This window comes from Felis catus, chromosome E2 (assembly GCF_018350175.1).
Source record: "Felis catus isolate Fca126 chromosome E2, F.catus_Fca126_mat1.0, whole genome shotgun sequence".
Taxonomy (NCBI): domain Eukaryota; kingdom Metazoa; phylum Chordata; class Mammalia; order Carnivora; family Felidae; genus Felis; species Felis catus.
In genome coordinates, this window is record NC_058382.1 from 16,227,162 (window position 1) to 16,248,872 (window position 21,711).

At 36.3% G+C, this 21,711-nt stretch overlaps 1 protein-coding gene across 1 annotated transcript in view; it reads right to left on the reverse strand.

Moving 5' to 3' along the window:
- Window positions 1–9,135: 9,135 nt before the first annotated feature.
- Window positions 9,136–21,711, reverse strand: part of ZNF569 (zinc finger protein 569) — a 35,572-nt gene continuing 22,996 nt past the window's right edge. Inside the window, exons 4-6 of the mRNA XM_006941321.5 lie at window positions 17,996–18,122; window positions 17,588–17,683; window positions 9,136–12,226 (exon numbers count right to left, since the gene is read on the reverse strand). Coding sequence (XP_006941383.3) covers window positions 10,401–12,226; window positions 17,588–17,683; window positions 17,996–18,122 — 2,049 coding nt within the window. The 3' untranslated portion in view covers window positions 9,136–10,400. The remainder of the gene's footprint in view (window positions 12,227–17,587; window positions 17,684–17,995; window positions 18,123–21,711) is intronic.

The following is a 21,711-nucleotide window of genomic DNA, read 5'->3' on the forward strand; positions in this document are numbered from 1 at the left end:
AACCCCAGAACTAGACCCACAAAAGTATGGCCAACTAATCTTTGACAAAGCAGAAAAGAATATCCAATGGAAAAAAGTCTCTTTAACAAATGGTGCTGGGAGAACTGGACAGCAACATGCAGAAGGTTGGAACTAGACCACTTTCTCACACCATTCACAAAAATAAACTCAAATGGATAAAGGACCTGAATGTGAGACAGGAAACCATCAAAACCCTCTAGGAGAAAGCAGGAAAAGACCTCTCTGACCTCAGCCGTAGCAATTTCTTACTTGACACATCCCCAAAGGCAAGGGAATCAAAAGCAAAAATGAACTATTGGGACCTCATGAAGATAAAAAGCTTCTGCACAGCAAAGGAAACAATCAACAAAACTAAAAGGCAACCAACGGAATGGGAAAAGATATTTGCAAATGACATATCAGACAAAGGGCTAGTATCCAAAATCTGTAAAGAGCTCACCAAACTCCACACCCGAAAAACAAATAATCCAGTGAAGAAATGGGCAGAAAACATGAATAGAAACTTCTCTAAAGAAGACATCCAGATGGCCAAGAGGCACATGAGAAGATGCTCAACGTCGCTCCTCATCAGGGAAATACAAATCAAAACCACACTCAGATATCACTTCACGCCAGTCAGAGTGGCCAAAATGAACAAATCAGGAGACTATAGATGCAGGAGAGGATGTGGAGTAACGGGAATCCTCTCGCAGTGTTGGTGGGAATGCAAACTGGTGCAGCCACTCTGGGAAACAGTGTGGAGGTTCCTCAAAAAATTAAAAATAGACCTACCCTATGACCCAGCTGTAGCACTGCTAGGAATTTACCCAAGGGATACAGGAGTACTGATGCACAGGGGCACTTGTACCCCAATGTTTATAGCAGCACTCTCAACAATAGCCAAATTGTGGAAAGAGCCTAAATGTCCATCAACTGATGAATGGATAAAGAAATTGTGGTTTATATACACGATGGAGTACTATGTGGCAACGAGAAAGAATGAAATATGGCCCTTTGTAGCAACGTGGATGGAACTGGAGAATGTGATGCTAAGTGAAATAAGCCATACAGGGAAAGATACCATATGTGTTCACTCTTATGTGGATCCTGAGAAACTTAACAGGAACCCATGGGGGAGGGGAAGGAAAAAAAAAAAGAGGTTAGAGTGGGAGAGAGCCAAAGCATAAGAGACTCTTAAAAACTGAGAACAAACTGAGGGTTGATGGCGGGTGGGAGGGAGGGGAGGGTGGGTGATGGGTATTGAAGAGGACATCTTTTGGGATGAGCACTGGGTGTTGTATGGAAACCAGTTTGACAATAAATTTCATATATTACCAAAAAAACACAAACAAAAAACAAGCATTAGCCTTAAACACATTAGAACAGACGGATTTAACAGATACATACAGGATATGCCACTTCAGAACACACATTCTTCTCAAGTGCACATGGAACATTCTCCAGGATAAATCACATTTTAGGGCAGAAAACAGGTCTCAGTACATTTAAAAGATTGAAGACAAATGAAGCATCTTTACCAACCACAATGGTATGAAACTAGAAATTAAGTAGAAGAAGAAAACTGAAGAAACAATATGTGGAGACAAAACAACATGGCTATTAAACCAATGGATCAACAAAGAAATCAAAGAGGAAATTTAAAAATACGTTAAGGCAAATAGAAATGAAAACACAGTACTCAAAATCTGTGGAATGCAGCAAAAACTGTTGTAAGAAAAGTTTATATCAATACAGTCCCACCTCAAGAAACAAAAGGAAGGAAAGATTCCAAACTCATTCTATGAAACCAGCATTATACTGATACCTAAACCAGTCAGGAGGGAAAGGGGTGGGGGGAAGGAGGGAAGGAAGGAAGTAAGAAAGGAAGGAAGTTAGCAGCAATTATCCCTGATGAGCAAGGATGCTAAAATCCTCAATAAAATACTGGCAAACTGAATTCAAAAATACATTAAAAGAATCATACACCATGATCAAGTAGATGGTTCCATATGTGCAAATCAATGTGATATACCATATTAAGAAAACAAAGGATAAAAATCATGAGATTGTCAACAGATCCAGAAAAAGCATCTGACAAAATTCATTATACATTTATGATACAAACTCTCAACGAAGTGTTTATTATACAGGGAATGGACATCAACATAATAAAGGCTATATATGACAGACCACAACTAACATCATATTCAGTGGTGAAAAGCTAAAAGCTTTCCTCTGAGATCAGGAAGAAGACAAGGATACCCACTCTCACCACTTTTATTCATGATAATATTGGAAATCCTAGCCGCAGTAATTAGGCAAGAAAACTAAAAGGCATCTAAATCAGAAAGGAAGAAGTTAAACCATCACTACTTGCAGATGACATTATGCTATATATGGAAAATCCTAAAACTCCACCAAAAAACTAATAAATGAATTCAGTGAAGTTGCAGGATACAAACGAATATACAAAAATCTAAAAAAAAAAAAAAAAAGATGAGTATACAAAAATCTGTTGGCTATCTATATGCTAATTATCAGAAAAAAATTAATAGTCTCATTTACAATTGCATGAAAAAGAATAAAGTACCTAGGAATAAATTTATCCAAGGAGATGAAAGACCTGTACTCTGAAAACTGTAAGACACTGATGAAAGAAACTGAAGATGGGGCGCCTGGGTGGCTCAGTCAATTAAACGTCTGACTTCGGCCCAGGTCACGATCTCACGGCTCCTGAGTGTCGAGCTCTGTGCTGACAGTTCAGAGCCTGGAGCCTGCTTCAGATTCTCTGTCTCCTTCTCTCTCTGCCCCTCCCCTGCTCGCACACTGTCTCCCTCTCTCTCTCAAAAATAAATAAAAAACATTAAAAAAAAAAAAAAGAAACTGAAGATGACACAAACAAGGGGAAAATACTATGCTTGTGGATTGGAAGAATCAATACCCAAATGTCAATGGTGGTTTGCACAAAATTAGAACAAATGATTCTAACATTTGAGAAGAACCACAAAACACCCCAAAACATCCAAAGCAATCTTGAGAAAGCTGGAGGTATACTCATTTCTAGCTATACTACCAAGCTATAGTAATCAAAATAGAATGATACTGGCACAAAAACAGACATATATATCAGTGGAACAATACAGATAGATAGAAATATACCCAGGTTAATATTGTCGATTAATCTATGATACAGGAGGCAAGAATATACAATGGCAAAAAGTCTCTTTTATAAATGATGTGGGGAAAACTGCACCAGTTTTCTTATACCATATACAGAAATAAAATCAAAATGGATTAAAGACTTAAATTTGAGACCTGATACCATAAAATTCCTAGAAGAAAACACAGGCAGTAAACTCTGACACCAGTCTTAGCAATCCCTTTCTGGATCTCCTTAGGCAAGGACAACAAAAATATAAAAATGGACTACATCAAACCAAAAAGCTATTGCATAGCATAGGAAACCATCAATAAAAAGAAAAAGCAACCTACTGAATGGAAGAAGTTATTTGTCAGTAGTATATCCATTAAACAGTTAACATTCAAAATATCTAAAAATCTCATACAACTCAGTATAAAAATAATCCAATTAAAAGAGGGCAGAAAATCTGAATAGGCATTTTCCCAAGGAAGATGACACATGAAAACATGCTCAACATCACTTAACCATCAGGGAAATGCAAATAAAAACCACAATGTGATATTACTTTGTATCTACCTATCAGAATGGCGCATATATATATATATATATATATATATATATATATATATACACACACACATATATATATGTGTGTGTGTGTGTGTGTGTATATATATATATATATATATATATATATATATATATATATATAAAGACAAGTGTTGGTAAAGATATGGAGAAAAGGGGGCCCTTATGCACTGTTGGTGGGAATGTAAATTGGTGTAGTCACTATGGGAAATACTGTGTAGGTCCTCTAAAATTTAAAAATAGAACTACCATAAAATCTATTAGTAGGTAATTACTTGAAGAAAATGAATGTATCAACCCAAAAAGATATTTGTACCCTTACACTCATCACAGAATTATTTATAATAGCCATAATATGGAAATAACCTAAATGTCTATTGATGGAGGAATGGATAAAGATCATGGTTTGTATACAACAGAATGTTACTTGGCCGTAAAAAAGAACAAAATTGCCAACTGTGACAACATGGACAAACCTACATGATATCATGCTAAGAGAGATAAGTCAGACAGAAAAAAATACTGTATTATTTCACTTCTAGGTGAAATATAAAAAAACAAAAAATAGAAATAAACACTCATAGATACGGAGAACTGATGGTTAGTGGGCAGAATGTAGTTTGGACAAAATAGTGAAGGGTCTTAAGTACAATCTTTCAGTTATAAAATAAGATGGGATGTAATGTACAGCATAGGGAACATAGTCAACAATACCATAAGAATTTTGTATTGTGACAGATAATAACTAGATTACAGGGGTGACCATTTTGTCATGTATATAAATATTGAATCACTATGTTGTACATCTGAAACTAACATTGTATGTCAATTATTCTTCAGTTTAATCAGAAGGGGAAAAAAGAATGAAAGTATAAAACTCTTAGAAAACAGAAGTAAATCTTCCTTATGTTGGATCTGTCCATTGATTTTTAGATCTGACACCAAAAGCAAAAAAAGACAAATTCGAGTTCATAAAAACTACAAACTTTTGTCTATGAAAGGACTTTATCAAAATGAAAACATACAGAATAGGAGAAAATGTTTGCAAATCATACATTTGGTTTGTCTTCTGGTTGGCTTTTTATTTGATTTTGATAAAGAACAGGGAAATGAAACTGAATTAAAAGTATCTACTGAAAATATCTACTTACCCAGATTATTAAACTAGAAAATGGAAATTCTTCCCGCTCCATTTTATTGCGATACAGTCAGCACACTGCACGTATAAGTTTAAGATATAAAGCATAATGAACTTACCTATGTTGTGAAACAACACTTCTATAGGTAAGAAAAAAAAAACTGCGATGAGAACTTTTAGGATCTACTCTCTTAACTTTAAAATATATAGCAGGAGAGCCTGGGTGGCTCTGTTGGTTAACTGTCTGACTTCGGCTCAGGTCCTCATCTCACAGTTCATGAATTTGAGCCCCACATCAGGCTCTGCACTGACAGTGCGGAGCTTGCTTGGGATTCTCTCTCACCCCATCTCTTTCTGCCCCTCTGCCACTCTCTCAGACTTAAAAATAAAACCATATAGCAGTGTTAACCATAGTCTTCATGTACATTACATCCCTAGTACTTATCTTACAACTGAAGTTTGTATTTTTTGGCCACCTTTATTCAATTCCTCTTTGTCCTGTTCCTCGCCTCTGGTAACCACAAAACTGATCTCCTTTCCTGGGAGTTTTTTTGTTTTTATTTTTTAGATTCCACAGTTAAGTGTGATCGTATGGTATTTGTCTTTCTCATTTGACTTCACTTAGCAAAATGCTCTCAAGGTCCATCCATGTTGTCACAAATGGCAGGATTTCCTTCTTTTGGATTTCCCTTCTTATGGCTCAGTATTCCACTGTGCGTATGTGTGCATGCACCACAAATTCATTATCCAGTTCATCCATCCAATCCATACACTTAGCTTGTTCCCTTATCTTGGTATGAACATGGGAGTGCACATACCTCTTCAACATAGGGTTTTTGTTTCCGTTGGATATATTCCCAGAAATAGAATTGCTGGATTATACAGTTGTTGTTTTTTAAAGAAACTGCATACTGTTTTGCATAGTGGCTATACCAATTATGATACCACCAACAGCGCACAAGTGTTCCCCTTTCTCCACATCCTTGCCAGCATTTATCTCGTCTTTTTGATGATAGCCATTCTAACAGGAGTGAAGTATTATCTCATTGTGGTTTTGATTTCCATTTCCTTAATTACTAGTGATGTTGAGCATCTTTTCATGTACCTGTTGAGACATTCATGTATCTTCTGCACAAGGGATTCAAATCCTAACAACTCAGCTCGGTTGTAGCTCTGGCCATTTCAATTAAGAAAAAAAAAAAAAAAGCAATCAGCTTTTCACCCTCCCCTTTATCAGAGCCCAGTGCAGAATTCAGTTTCTATTCCTACCCAACAAGCTCTAGCAACAACAAGGTGTGGTGTTATCACTGTTTCCTCTCCATCCTCCACACCTCTGTTTTAGCTGGGCTGAATGGGGAGGTGAACTTCTATCCCTACCCACTGAAAATGAAGTGGGTGTCAGTGCTCCACTTTTGCTTGGGTTGAGTCAGTGGGGCTCAGCAGGAACATCCACACTCACCTGTACACTAAAGCTATGCCTAAACTTACCTGCAGAAAGGAGGTTAAGTAGGAGCTAGAGTCTCAGAACACAACACACAAAATGTCCAGGATAAAAATGAAAATCATTCATACATCATATCAAGGAATAGGAAAATCTCAAGCTTAATGTGAAGATAATCAAGAGACATCAATACTAAGGTAACTAGAGTTATTTGGCAAGGAATTTAAAGCAACCATCATAAAAGTGCTTCAGGTGAACAAATCATGTACACACTTGAAACAAATGAAAAAAAAGCTCAACAAAGAAAAATATAAAGAACATGAAACAATTTGAAATGAAAATTACAGTAACCAAAAGACTCAATGGATGTGTTCAGGAGTAGAATGGAGAGTACAGAGGAAAGTATCAGTGAACTTGAAGATAGGACAAAATAAATTATCTAATATGAACAACAAGAGGAAAAACATGTTGTCTTACAAGGGAAGGATAAAAAGTATGAGGCTGGAAAAGCAGTAAAAGAAATAACAGCGGAAAATTCCTCAACTGTGGCAACAAACCTAAGTCTTCAGATTCAAGAAGCTGAGCAAACCCTAAACAGTATAAACCCAAAGAAATTCATGCTGAGATACATGATAATCAAACTTAAGAATACTGAAGACTAGAAACAATTTTTGAAAGCAGTTAGAAATGACACATTCCTCCTATAGAGGAATGGTTCAGATAAGAGATTTCTTATCAGAAAAAAAAAGGTCAAAGTGAAGTGGCCCCTTTTTCAAGTACTGAAACATCTCTCAACCAGAATTCTCTACCAGCAAAAAAACATCCTTTAGGAATGAAGGTGAAATGAAAACATACTCAGACAAAGGATAATTAAGATAGTCTTTTTGTTGCCAGGAGACCTATACTAAAAGAGTGGCTGACGGAAATTCTTTAGCAGAAATGATGGAGTATAGAACATCTGGAATGAGGATAGAACAGAAACAGTAAAGATACGGGTACAGGTATATAGGGGAAATACCTGGTACAATTATATAATAATAAAGGGGGAAAATAAAGAATCTTAGTTGAGATAAGGTTTTGAACTGGTTGAATGACAGTAGATTGTGGAAGTTATATATGTATGATGTTAATACCTAGAACAACTACTAAAAAATCCACAGAGATACACTCAAGAACTCTAAAGTAGAATTCTAAAAAAATATGCTGAAGTAACCCACAGTAAGGCATGAAAAGTGACAGAGGAACAAAATAGACGGAACAACCAAATGACAGATGAATGTTCATAGCAGGTTTTTGTAATTACCCAAAGCTGGAAATGCAAATGTCTTTCAAAGGCTCGATGGTTAGAGAAACCATGGTATATTGATACCATGGAAAACTACTTGAGAAATTTTAAAACCAGAAAAATTTTATCTGTAATAACTGGGATTTATCTCAGGGCATCAGGTTGAATAAAAAACACCAATCTCAAAAGGTTATATAGTGTAGGTTCCATTTATAAAACACTCTTGATATTAAACAGTATATTATAGAATATAATAATCTTGAGATTATATATTAGTGCTTGCCAAAGGTAAGGAGTGGGAAGCACAGAGGGGAAAAGGGTTATGGGTATGACTACAAAGGGACAGAACAAGGAATATTTGTGGTGTCAGAAGTTCTGTACGTTGATTGTGGTGGCAGAGAAAAAACTGGAGTGGTAGTTAGGAGATAAAATTGTATAGAACTACATTAACACACACAAGCGCATGCAAAACCAGTGAAATCTACTAACGTACAGATTGTGCCACTGTTAAATTTGATATTGCACTGTAGTTATGTAAGATTTAACATTAGGGAAAATCGGACATAGGGCACACAAGCTAAACAGTACTATAGGGTACTGTTTCTGCAACTTCCTATAAACCTGTATTTCTAAATAAAAACATCTTTTGAAAGTCCCAGTAGAAAACAAATAGACAAAATATATGAATGAGCTATTCACAGAAAAGTTAATTTGAGTTCCACATATATTTGAAAGGTCTGAATATATAAAATTTTAGATGTGGTACAAGAAGAGCTTTCACACCCACTGGGCACGTACGTCACACATATAAAATCACCAGCATGTGCATGACCACTTAAGGATTCAGAAACCAAATAAAGCTTTGTTGAGATATGCGGAAATTCCCTCTGGTCTGATGCAGGCATCTATCCTTGGTTTGCTTGACATGTCAGAACATTATTCACATTTTACAGTAGGTATGAATGGCCCCTACTCAATCTGAAACCAAGCCAAATATAGGTTTTGGTTTTTTTTCCCCAAGTGGAGAGCCAGTTATTCCAACAATTAACTATTTCTTTAGTTTCTTCACTGCCTTCAGCTAAGGAAGAATTTGTGTTTGAAATAAACAATTTTAAAATTGGCATCAATACACACACAAACACACACACACACACACACACACATACACACACACTGAATCAACATTGTGAGGAGAGGGTAAGCAAAGTGTCATCTTAATTCAGGTTTTGTTTGTGTATCAGTAAAGAGAATTTCCTACAAATTTTAGTTTTGACCATAAAGAATCCATTTTCAAGTTGTTCCTATAGGTCGTGTCCCATTTTGGTTCTTATTTTAGAGAAATTAGGAAAATAAGGAAAGGCAAAAAAAGAATACAAAAATAGCAACATAATCTTGACAACCTGATTTGTTACCACCATTATATTTGCTTTCCTTTTTATTAAAGAAATGTTACAGGTAAATATAACAATTCCATCTAAAACTCTCCCATTTCCTGAAAGGCAACCAATGTCATATGTGGATTTATGACCAATACACAGTACTGTTCTTTGCATTATTTTATTAAACTTATACAAATGTTACATCTTCTCATTGTACATTTTGCTTTTTCCTCTCAATATTATATACTGTGATCTACGTAACTATATGTCACATTTATACCTTCTAAATATTGTATTCTATCATAGCAATAATTACGTGGTATTAATTTATCATTCTACTGAGAATTTATGTCCAATTTAGTGTAATACAAACCACAATGCAGTGAACAGAGATGTGTATCTCGTGCCTCTGAAGCCAATACACCAAAAGAGAAATGACAGCTTCATATTTATGTGTTCTTAGAGTAATCCTTTTACTCTAAAATAATAAATCTATTTTACTTTCATCATAGTTTTAGAATTTTGCTTTTTATATTCTGGTCTTCAATCTATCTGGAGTTTATTTTTGTATATGGTATAGAGAGCTATCATTTTTTGTTCATATGAATCTTCCATTTATTGAATAGGCCATTCTTTCTCCAGTGACTTCAGTAGCACTATCATACACAAAATTTCCATATCTCCTTTCTCCAATCCTTGTATCTGCTAATTTACTTAACAAGAACACATTTAGACACCAGCTTTAAATAAAAGTACGTGATGCTATCTAGTAGACTGTGCCTTCTCTTTTTTCACTGTTGTCTCTGCTATTTGTGGTCCTTCATATTCCTATGTAAAACCTTAAATCAGTTTGCAAAATTCTTAAAATATAATTAGCGAAAACTTTGAGTGGAAATACCTTAGAGATGAGAGAATTTTTGTTTTTAAAAATGTCACCTTTTTCAGACAATGTTATTTTTCTCAAAATTTCAGGTGTTATTTTGTGCCCTTGAAAATGTTTTATAACTTTATATGTATATATGTGTGCCTGGTAATTCACTGTTGTGTTTATCCTTAGACATTTTATATCAACATATTTTTGAACCAAATATTTCTTGTGTAAGAGGTATTTTTATAGCTTCTCTTTTCCGCCAATCTTCTTCTTACTTAACACATTGGCTAGGAGCTCAATTGTAATATTGATATGCTGATAGTAGATATCTTGTTTCACATTTTAATAAGAATGCTGAATAAATATCTTTAGATACCTGTGAAGGTTTTTGATGTTCAGCTTTGTTACCTTGGTAAAAATACTCCTTGTTTCATAAATGTGTGACTTCTTCAAAAGGCTTTCCACAGTCATAGTTTTCTGTTCTAGAACTGATTATGTGAAAGGAGATGCTAATTCTTTCTAAAGGCTTTTCCATATTCACAATATTCATAGTGTTCTACTGAGTATGAATTCTCTGGTGTCTAACAAGGTGTGACTTTTGGCTGAAAGCCTTACCACACTCATAACAATGATAAGGCTTCTCACCTGTATGTTTTCTCATATGAAGTGTAAGAGATGAGATTTGAGAGAAGGCTTTTCCACATTTACTACAGTCAAAGGGCTTCTCACCTGTATGACCTCGTATATGTATAGTAAGGGATGAGCTTTGGGAGAAGGCTTTTCCACATTTATTACATTCATAGGGTTTCTCACCTGTATGGCCTCTCATGTGCACAATAAGAGAAGTTCTTTGAGAGAAAGCTTTTCCACATTCATTACATACATAGGGCTTCTCACCAGTATGACTCCTCATATGTAAGTTGAGCAATGAGCACTGAGAGAAGGCTTTCCCACACTTATCACATTCATAAGGCTTTTCTCCTGTGTGACTTCTCAGATGAAGAGTAAGGGATGCAATTTGAGAAAAGGCTTTACCACATTCATTACAATCATAAGGTTTCTCTCCAGTGTGAACTTTCTGATGTGTAATAAAGTTTTGCTTTTGGCTGAAGGCTTTACCACATTCATTACATTCATAGGGTTTCTCTCCAGAATGAATTTTTTCATGTGCAATGAGATTTGATTTCTGGCTAAAGGCTTTGCCACATTCCTTACATATGTACGGTTTTTCTCCAGTGTGAATTCTCTGGTGTCTAACGAGATTTGACATTTGAATGAAAGCTTTCCCACATTCATTACATTCATAAGGTTTCTCTCTAGTATGAATCTTCTGGTGTGTAATGAAGTTTTTCTTGTGGCTGAAGGCTTTTCTACATTCCTTACACTCATAAGGTTTTTCACCAGTATGACTTCTCATATGTACAGTAAGGGCTGAACTTTGAGAGAAGGATTTTCCACATTCATTACATTCATAGGGTTTCTCACCCGTATGAATTCTTACATGTATAATAAGCATGGAAAATTGAGAGAAAGCTTTTCCACATTTATCACATTTATAAGGTTTTTCTCCTGTATGACTTCTCATGTGAAGAGCAAGGGATGCAATTCGAGGGAAGGCTTTACCACATTCATTACATGCATAAGGTTTCTCCCCAGTATGAACTTTCTGATGTGCAGTGAGGCTTTGCTTCTGACTGAATGCTTTCCCACACTCATTACATTCATAAGGTTTCTCTCCAGTATGAATTTTTTCATGATCAATGAGATTGGATTTCTGGCTGAAGGATTTCCCACATTCCTTACATGCATAGGGTTTCTCCCCAGTATGAATTCTTTGATGCCTAATGAGATTTGACATTTTAATGAAAGCTTTCCCACATTCATTACATTCATAAGACTGCTCCCTACTATGAGTTTTATGATGTTTAATGAGTTTTTCCTTGTGGCTGAAGGCTTTTCTACAGTTCTTACATTCATAGGGTTTCTCTCCAGTATGAATTCTGAGGTGTCTGATGAGGTCCAAAGTTTGACTGAATCCTTTCCCACAGTGATTACATTTAAAGGGGGTTACTACAAGATGGGATGGATTAATGACAAATGATTTCATAGGTTCATTATATTCAGAATGTTCCTTTCTTATAAAGAGTCTATCACTATTATGACAGTCAAAATTATTATGTTCTAAACACTTTCCAAATAAGTCATATTCATAGAGATTGTGACTGGAAGGAAAAAAGTCCAAGTTAAGAGGAAATGCATTGGCAAATTTCTTATGACATTCAATGACTTTTTCTTCAGTCAGTGTTTTTGTGAATTTATCTTCAAATTGTGTCAAAAGTCTGTCCTGGATTTTCTGACGCTCATCAATTCCCCATACTTCTCCTAAAACAGATTGCAAATAAATATCACTTGAAATATTTTCCAGTATTGTAATGTGAAGAAAATTTCAGAAAATATGCTATTATGGGATTGATTCTTGGTTTAAGACGTAGTTTCCCATTATAAAGCAAATTCCAAGTGCATGTATCTCCTATTTCCTTAGCTTTAGGAAATTCCAGGAAAAATACGAGTGGAGGAAGATAGTTAGGAATACAAATAGCTTTGATTGTGTTTAAAAATGGGATCTGAAACAAAACAGATAAACTGGTTGCATAAATAAAAGGAAGAATGCAGATGTACCAATAAAGTTAGAAATGACACAGGAAAAAACAAAAACAGGAAGTTAAAAATCATAAAACTATTTTGCAGAATTCTATTAAAATATAATTTTATAAACTGCTTGACATAAGTAATTTTCTGGAAAATGCAAATTACCAAAACTGTACCTGTAAGAGGTAGAAACCTATATAAACCAACTTCCACAAAATGAACAGAAAAATAAAAAAAGCAATCCCTCAAAAACAAAACAAATCAAAAGGTCCAGAGAGGTTCACATGGGCATTTGAACAAACATTTAGGGGACATTTGCTTTCATGCTCTGCAGAATGTTATAAAAGAAAAAAAAAAGGAGAATTCCCATTTTTGTGCATGTGAAACAAACATAACATTAACACCAAAATCTGACAAAGATGACAACCAAAAAAGCAAACTATATACCAATTTTACTTATGAATATCAATGTAAAAATTCTACCTAAAATATCAAAATGACCCAGAAGGAAAAAAGAGTGACCTAGAGCACATTAAATATAAGATACATCATAACTGAGTAGGTTTTTTTCCAAGTACGTATATATGTTTTGCTACTAGAAAAATCTGTTTCTAATCAGCAAATACATTAATAGGTCAAAAGTAAAAAATCAGGTAATCATTTCCAAAGGTATATTTAAAAGTTATAAAACTAAATATCTATTTTCCATAAAGAAACCTTCAAAAAATGGGACTACTTATTTAACTTCAGAAAAAGTACAGTACAGCTTAAACACTTACAGTACACTTAAATCACAATTTTTAATAAGAAAAATCCCCCCCCTCCACAAAAAGGAAAATCCCAAAGTACTACATTAAAGTTAGTACTACCACCACTACAGTACTGGATAGCGCATTAACAGAAGAAGAAATCAGAGGTATAAAAACTTGGAAAGGAAAGTATAAGATTAACATTTTGGTCAACAATAAAACAATTTACCTACAAAATCAAGAGTGAAAAATCATTATAAAATATAAAAACTTCATTATATTCACTATATATAGGAAATTAATATTTAGTTTCAATAACATTCATATATACACAACTATTTAGAAAACATAAGAATCATAATCACAACAAAAAATATGAAAAATATGTGAACAAGTTTAATAAGAAATGTTGCAAAATTACAGAAAACTAAAATGCACACACAGATGTGACCAAATGGAAAAGTGTTATGGGCTGAACTGAATGTACCACAAAAAAGATATGTTGAACTCCTAATGCCCATACCTCAGAATGTGAAGTTATTTGGAAAGAGGATCACTGCAGATGCAATTAGTTAAAATGAGGTCATTCTGGAGTTAGGGTGACTCAATCTACTATGACTGGTGTTCTTGCAAAAAAGGATTCAATGTGAAGAGACAGAAACACAGAACACCATGTGAAAATAAAGACACAGACTGGAGTTATGGTATCACAAGCCAAGGAATGTCTGGGGCTACTAGAAGCTGAAAGACATGAAGGAAGGGTCCTTCCACTACAGGCTTCAGATGGTGCATGGCCTGCCAACACCTCGATTTAGTATTTTTAAGCTTCCAGAACTGTGAGAATAAATTCCTCTTATTCTTTTTTTTTTAATTATTATTTTTTTAATGTTTATTCATTCTTGAGAGACAGTGTGAGCAGGAGAGGGGCAGAGAGAGAGACACAGAATCTGAAGCAGTCTCCAGGCTCTGAGCTGTCAACACAGAGCCCAATGTGGGGCTCGAACTCGTGAACCACAAGATCCTGACCTGAGCAGAAGTCAGATGCTTAACCTGACTCAGTCACCCAAATGCCCCTAAATTCCTGTTATTCTAAGCCACCCAATTTGTTGTACTTTGTTATGGCAGCTCTAGGAAGCTAAGAATAAAGGCATTATCACATTGCTTGGAAAAGAACATTCAATACCGAAAATAACACTTACTCACAAGCTAACCTAATTTCAATAAAAATGTTTGAAAATACAGGTAAGTAACAGCTCAAAGGAAAATGAAGATAGTGGTTGTCACCTTAGGAAATGTATAAGAGAATAACTACTTTTCAATGTGTCCTTTTGTACTATAAGCACGTATTATGTATTTTAAAAAGTAAATAAAGTTGTTCTGAATACTGCAGTAATAAAGTGAGAAAAAAAAGGGCAGGTTAAAATTGGATCAGAGAGCTGGAACATAAAGCTGGAAGAGCCTACTTAGCATGACTGGATAAGGAATACATATGTACTATGAGCAGAAGGGAAAACAAAGAGTGAAAAATTGAGCTTAAATACGGTAGAAGAAATACATGAATTTATCTCATCCCACTCCCAAGCACACCAATGTGAGATAAAGAAGGAAAAACATATCAACTAACAAAGACAAAGACCACTCTACCCTAAAGGAGATGGAGGATCTCTTAAGAAATGAAAGCAGAGTGGCGGTTGCATGGCTCAGTCAGGTTAAGCATCCAACTCTTCATTTAGGCTCAAGTTATGATCTCACTGTTGTGGGATCGAGCCAAGCCCTGTGTCAGGCTCCATGCTCAGCTTGGGATTCTCTCTCTCCCCCCCTCCCCCTCCCCTGCTTGCTCAGTGTCTCTCTCTCTCTCTCTCTCTCTCTCTCTCTCTCTCTCTCTCTCACACACACACACACACACACACACACACACACACACACACACACACACACACAAAATAAACAAACATTTAAAAGAGAAAAAAAAAAAAAAACGAAGCAGACATGCTGTAGAGTCAGGGACATGAGGCAGAGGAATACAGAGAAAAGGAACTGACTCAGCATAGAGAGAATGAATAAGTGCAAGTCTACGTACTGAACGATTACATTCAGTTCCCTGTTGCTTCTTAGATCCGAGATGGGAAAATGGAGATTTTTCTCTCTGCCAGACTGATAATAAAGGAAGGGAAAAATTACTGTGAAATTGTAAAGCAGGTAAAGTTAGAGAGTTGGTTGCAGATTACAAATGTAGAAAAGAAGGCAGAATACTAAGCTTTTGGGTCACTTCAGTTAGGGAAAAAAGAGCTTAATTAAGCAAAAGATTTTGAAGAAGGTACAATTAGGTTGCCAAAGTACTATCCCAACAGAAGTGAAAGGGCCAGAAAGATGTAGGGGAAAAAAAGCCAAAAACAAAATAAAGGAGAATTTCTAAAAATACAAAATACTGCTACCAAATTTTTTTTTTAAAGCAAATGAGTTAATAGGGAGCTGCAGAGAGAAGAGTAATTTGGAAGATATATCCGAAGTAATTACTGAGAAGGACACATAGAGAAATAAGGAGGCAAAAAATAATAAAGGAAATGAAAAAAAAATATGGAGGAAAAAAGATCTAGCTTCTATCTTTAGGAGTCCCAGAATGAGAGTGTTGAGAAAATGAAGAAAAGCCAATATCTGATGATGTTAGCTGAGGAATGTGCAGAATTAATGAGGACAAAACAGGAAAATACTATGGTAATTTTATACCAACAGATTGGAAAATACAGATAAAATAAGTTGTTATACAGACTACCCTGGAACTTTAGTATATGGTAAACCTTTACAGATAGAGAACAAACTTAAATATTTATAGAAATTACATTGTTCAACTCTGTGAAAATTAATTTGAAAACCAGAATTAAGTAATTTTCTAGAACAATACAACCTATTATGTCAAAAACTAATGCCAAAAGAGACAAAACATCTGCGTAATATTTATAAAGTAATAATGGAAAAAAGCCGTCAAAGCACTTTCCCTTGATAATCCAAAAGGTCCAAATGGGCAAACAAGTAAGATAAACCAAAACTTTAAGGGAGTTATACACCAGTGCTATTATAAGTATTCCAGAACAAGAAGAAATGGTTCTAAATTCTATTTAGGAAACCAGTGTAAAACTGACTTCAAAGCCTGAAAAAGTTAGAACAATTATTTAAATTCATGGCAAATATGTGAGGATGAGTAATTGCTAAGCAATGTGTAAACATAATTCACACATATACATAAAAGGAAAAGATCACAGGATAATCTCCTGTAAAAAAGATGGTTATTTTAACTAAATGAACATTAAAGAAACTTAGGGTGGCAAAGAGTACTTCAAAGAGGAATGACCAACTGTGAAAAAATACTGGAACAACATACAACAAATAAAAGGCTAATCACATCAATATATTCATACAAATTAAGAATTCAACAGAAAAAAGGGCAAAAGACAAACCATTTATAAAGAAACCATTTTTAAGCATATGAAAACATCCTTGACAATACCATAATAAAGGAAATACAAATTTAAACTATAATAAACTGTTTTTCACCTATTAAATTGGCAAAAATTTTTAAAATTCTAAGACTGTGTTGGCAGAAATTTTTGGTAGAAATAAAAATGTTTCCTTGGAGGGCAAAAAAAGACTTGGCAATATCTACCAAACTAGAAATATATGTATAAATGTATGTATGCATTGTCTACATGTGATGCATGTATATATAAGTATGTATGTACACATGTGTGTATAACAAATGTGCGCACAAATACATGACAAATGTAGCAGACAATGGAAGCTAAGAGAAAAGTATCACAGACTTTAAAACTTATTGAGTAAAAGGGTTGTAGCCATTACTAAAGTATGAGAGCAAAAGCTAAAAATACACTGGGAAATGTGCCTATGAGTACAAAATATAATGCTATGGCATTTACAATGAAAGAAGATAAAGTAGAAAGGGCTATGAACGTCAACAGTATCCGAACAACTACAATTCTGTGAATATCTGAATGCAAAGGGAAAGGATCCTATGTAATAAGGTGGGCAGAGACTGAAGATGCTAATAATAGAATGACTATCAAAGTAAAGATGGAAATGAGTTAGGAAATATTGATATCTAGCACACAAGTAAAAAGGCCAACTGGTCCTTTAAGTTCTGAGGAAAGAAGAACGTTATCTAGAAAAGACATCTTAAATTAGTAAAGAATTCAGAAGTTCACAGAAATTATCTCTATTAAAGTCTACAATCTTTAAGAAAATATTTTTGAAGAGTATTTCAGAGGGTCATGGATTAACCATTAAAGGGGCATGGCCGCTTCTCACCTGTCTGGTTCCCTCCCTGACTAACCTGGACAGTGTCTCCTTAACACTTCTTCCTCCACCACCCAAGGTTCTTCTTCTTGCTCCAACTTGAAAATCACATCAGGTTTGGTGAATGGACAGCCTGTCAAAGAGAAGTAACATAACGTTTGGGCACAAATATCAGGAACAAAAAAATCATTCATGAATTGAGGCTAGCCCAGACAAACCAGGCTTTCTGAAGGACAAGAAAAGTTTGGTTTTGGGGATGCTGCCTCTGAAACATAAGCAAGGATGACATTTTATTTTAAAAGCTGCAGCATGCACACTCATACGAGCAAAGGCACCTAAAGGCCAAACTCACTCTAACATTTAAAGGTTCCACAAATTTCAGAAATTTGGAGAAAAAAAGGTACTTCACTCCCAGAATTTGAGTTATACAGGAAGCTACCCTTACCCACTGTGATTAAGTTGTTGTAGTTTTCTAGCATCACATTCCGGTACAGGTTCCTTTGAGCAAGATCCAACTGTTGCCACTCTTCCTGGGTGAAGTCAATAGCCACATCTCTGAATGTCACTGTCCCCTGTAACAACATACTCCTACTCAACCTGAAGTCATCCATCTTAAATGATGTGGACAAAACAAATTGAACCATGTTCTCACAGTATGCAAAGGTAAGACGTTATTTAAAAATTTTCCTGGTTTTGGGGCGCCTGGGTGGCGCAGTCGGTTAAGCGTCCGACTTCAGCCAGGTCACGATCTCGCAGTCCGTGAGTTCGAGCCCCGCGTCAGGCTCTGGGCTGATGGCTCAGAGCCTGGAGCCTGTTTCTGATTCTGTGTCTCCCTCTCTCTCTGCCCCTCCCCTATTCATGCTCTGTCTCTCTCTGTCCCAAAAATAAATAAACGTTGAAAAAAAAAAATTAAAAAAAAAAAAAAATTTTCCTGGTTTTGCTATTTTCTAAAAGAAAAAACATTAGCAACATTCTATCAGTTTATGTTCATTCACAAAAAAATTTTTTTAATGTTTATTTTTGAAGGAGGGTGAGACAGAGTACGAGCAGGGGAGGGTCAGAGAGAGAGACAGGGAGGCAGAATCTGAAGCAGGCTCTAGGCTCTGAGTTGTCAGCACAGAGCCCAACCCAGGGCTCAAACTCACGAACTGCAAGATCATGACCTGAGCCAAAGTCGGACGCTTAACTAACTGAACCACCCAGGCACCCCAACAAGCACGTATCTTTAATACCTACCATGGGTTAAAGAGATCCGGGGGACCAATTTATAACTGAGTATAGAAAATGGGGGAATATAAAACTTAACTGGTCTGGGAACTCACTGGATGCCTGTGACTCACTGAGGCAAGAGAAAATGAAAACTTGTTTGGATGGAAGCAGAAGCAGGGAGAGAATGGTATGCACAATTTGAAGTACAGTAGTAGCTGAAAGTATGGTTCATTAGGAGAAATCTAGAAAAATTAGGATTTATTGTTCATAAGCCTAAAATAAGTGCCTGCAGGAATGAAAACGGGATATGATTGCTAACAAAGTTCACATATATTGAAAAAGAGGACAATAGACAGCATCATACAAATACCAACAGATAAATTTAAAAACTCATTAAAAAAGTTTTTTAAATAATCTGAACTGGAATTACAACTAAAACCATGAGAAAATAGTATCAAGAAAGCTTTAGAATACTTTCCAGAAATGAGATGCTGGTGACAAGTTTCTTGAGAGCAATAACTGAAATGTTCAGAAGAGTATAAACATAAGGAAAAAAATCTTCAACAGCAATAGAACAAAGAGGGCTGTCTAAATTTCCTGCCCTTTGAAGAATTTCTGAGAGACTGGGTGGGATAAAAAGGGAGCTATTTCACAATCAGTGTTTCTAGCATTTTATTTCTAGGTTTAAAAGGACCCAGTGAATATGAACATCTACTAACACTAAGGGTTCAGACTAGGCTGTGGGATTGATACAAATCCTCTTTTGGAATCCTTCCTAATAAGTATCAAAGCCTTTGAAATAAACAAGTTTAAGAAACCAAAGGCCCTATGGCTGAATAAGACATCCTCATTTGTTTCCCTGCCTCAGCAACAATCTGGCTTCCATCTATGGACATGAAGTACCTTTGCGGGAGCTGTTGGGTACAGCACCATATGTCAAGAGACTCAGGGGGAGACTCGCCTACTTATGCATTGGGTAACAGGCATACAAGACCTCAGCCCCTGTGTGGACCCTGTAGTGACCCATGAACCAACTCTAGCCCCTCTTGGCTGTGGTCCAGGATTCCTGGAAAAAAACGGTCTTAAACAATCACCCATGAACAACAAAACTTTTGTGGAAATCCAGGTTTGCAGCAGAGAAGTTCCAGCATATTGTCAGAGCAAAAACTGGAGGAGTTTGGACTCGTCACAGAGGGTAAGAGGAAGAGTTTGACTTTACTCATATCACCTATCCCTCAAGGCTGCACAGCTTAGGACCATGAGGGATTTTCTTGGCCAATGAATTCATCTGTGGAGTGTGTATGAGTGACTTGGTTTCCTAGCTATGTGGGACAGTGCCCGAGTGGCTCATCTCTCTCTTACCCCATCCAGAATACTGAATTCTGGGCTACATGACTAAAGGGTAGAACGAGTATGGGAAAGCGACAGATAGGAGTCTTAAAGGGCATTAACGGGATGCATATCTGGGGCACCTGGGTGGCTCCATCTGTTAAGTGTCTGACTTCGGCTCAGGTCATGATCTCACAGTTGTGGGTTCAAGTCCTGCACTGAGCTCTGTGCTGACAGCTCAGAGCCTGAAGCCTGCTTCGGATTCTGTTTCTCCCTCTCCCCCTCTCCTGCTCATGCTTGCTCTCTCACTTAAAAAGAAACAAACATTAAAAAAATTACATTAAAAAAAAAAGGGATCCAGATCTCACTGTTGCAAACTCCACTAAGAAGCCTACTCATGAACTGCTGCATGTACTTTGCCTGTAGATCCTCCTCCCCCATGGGCACCCTCAGAATTCTGTAGGCTTCACCCCCTCTCCCACTCCTATCTTGTAGCAGAGAGCCCCAATCTGAGTGCAGACCAGGGAGAGACCACAAACATGAGCTTTAGTGCCACCTTTGGGAAAACAAAGAAGAAGCTGTCAGCAAGCACCCTGCGTGGTGTGCTGGCAGATCAAGAGAAGGCATCCAAGCTTCAGAATTCTGCCACAAGGAGGAGCAAGAAGAGCGGAGCAGGTACGTCCATAGAATCTGAGAAAGCCTCAAAATCCCTAGCAGTGCTGACAGAAGTTATTTTTCTCCTGAACGTAAAGACTGGAGGAGGTGACTGCTACTTCAAATGTGAAGACAGCAATGCAAAACTTTAAGGAACATGAAAACATCAAGGATACACGATACCACAAAAGAATCACAATAATCTACCAGGAACTGATCTCAAAGACATGGAAACATGCAATTTACTCAATAAAGAATTCAAAATAGCTGTTTTATCTATTTTTGATTTTTATTTATTTTTAATTTTTATTTCTTTTTGAGAGAGAGTATGAGTGGGGGAGGGACAGAGAGAGAGGGAGACAGAATCCAAAGCAGGCTCCAGGCTCTGAGCTGACAGCACAGAGCTCAACACGGGACTCAAACTCACAAGCTGTGAGATCATGACCTGAGCCGAAGTCAGGCACTTAACAGATGGAGCCACCCAGGTGCCCCATTATTTATTTATTTTTAATATTTATTTATTTGGAGGGGAGAGAGAGAGGGAAGGAGAGAGACAGAGAGAGAGAGAACATGAGCAGGGGAGGGGCAGAGAAAGAGAGAGGGAGAGAGAATACCAAGCAGGCTCCATGCTCAGTGCAGAACCTGACATGGTGCTCAATCTCAAGACGGTGAGATCATGACCTGAGCTGAAATCAAGAGTCAAATGCTTAACTGACTGAGCTACCCAGACACCCCTCAAAATAGTTGTTTTTAGGAAACTCAAAGAGCTATAAGAAAACATAGAAACATAATTTGATATCAGAAAAACATACATGAACAAAATGATAAATTTCAGAAAGAAATCATAAAAAAGAACCAAACAAATTCTGGAGAAGAATACAAAAAAATGAAATGAAAAATGCACTAAAGAGCACCAACTGAATAAATGACATAAATGACAAGCCTACATGTAACACAATACTTAATGGT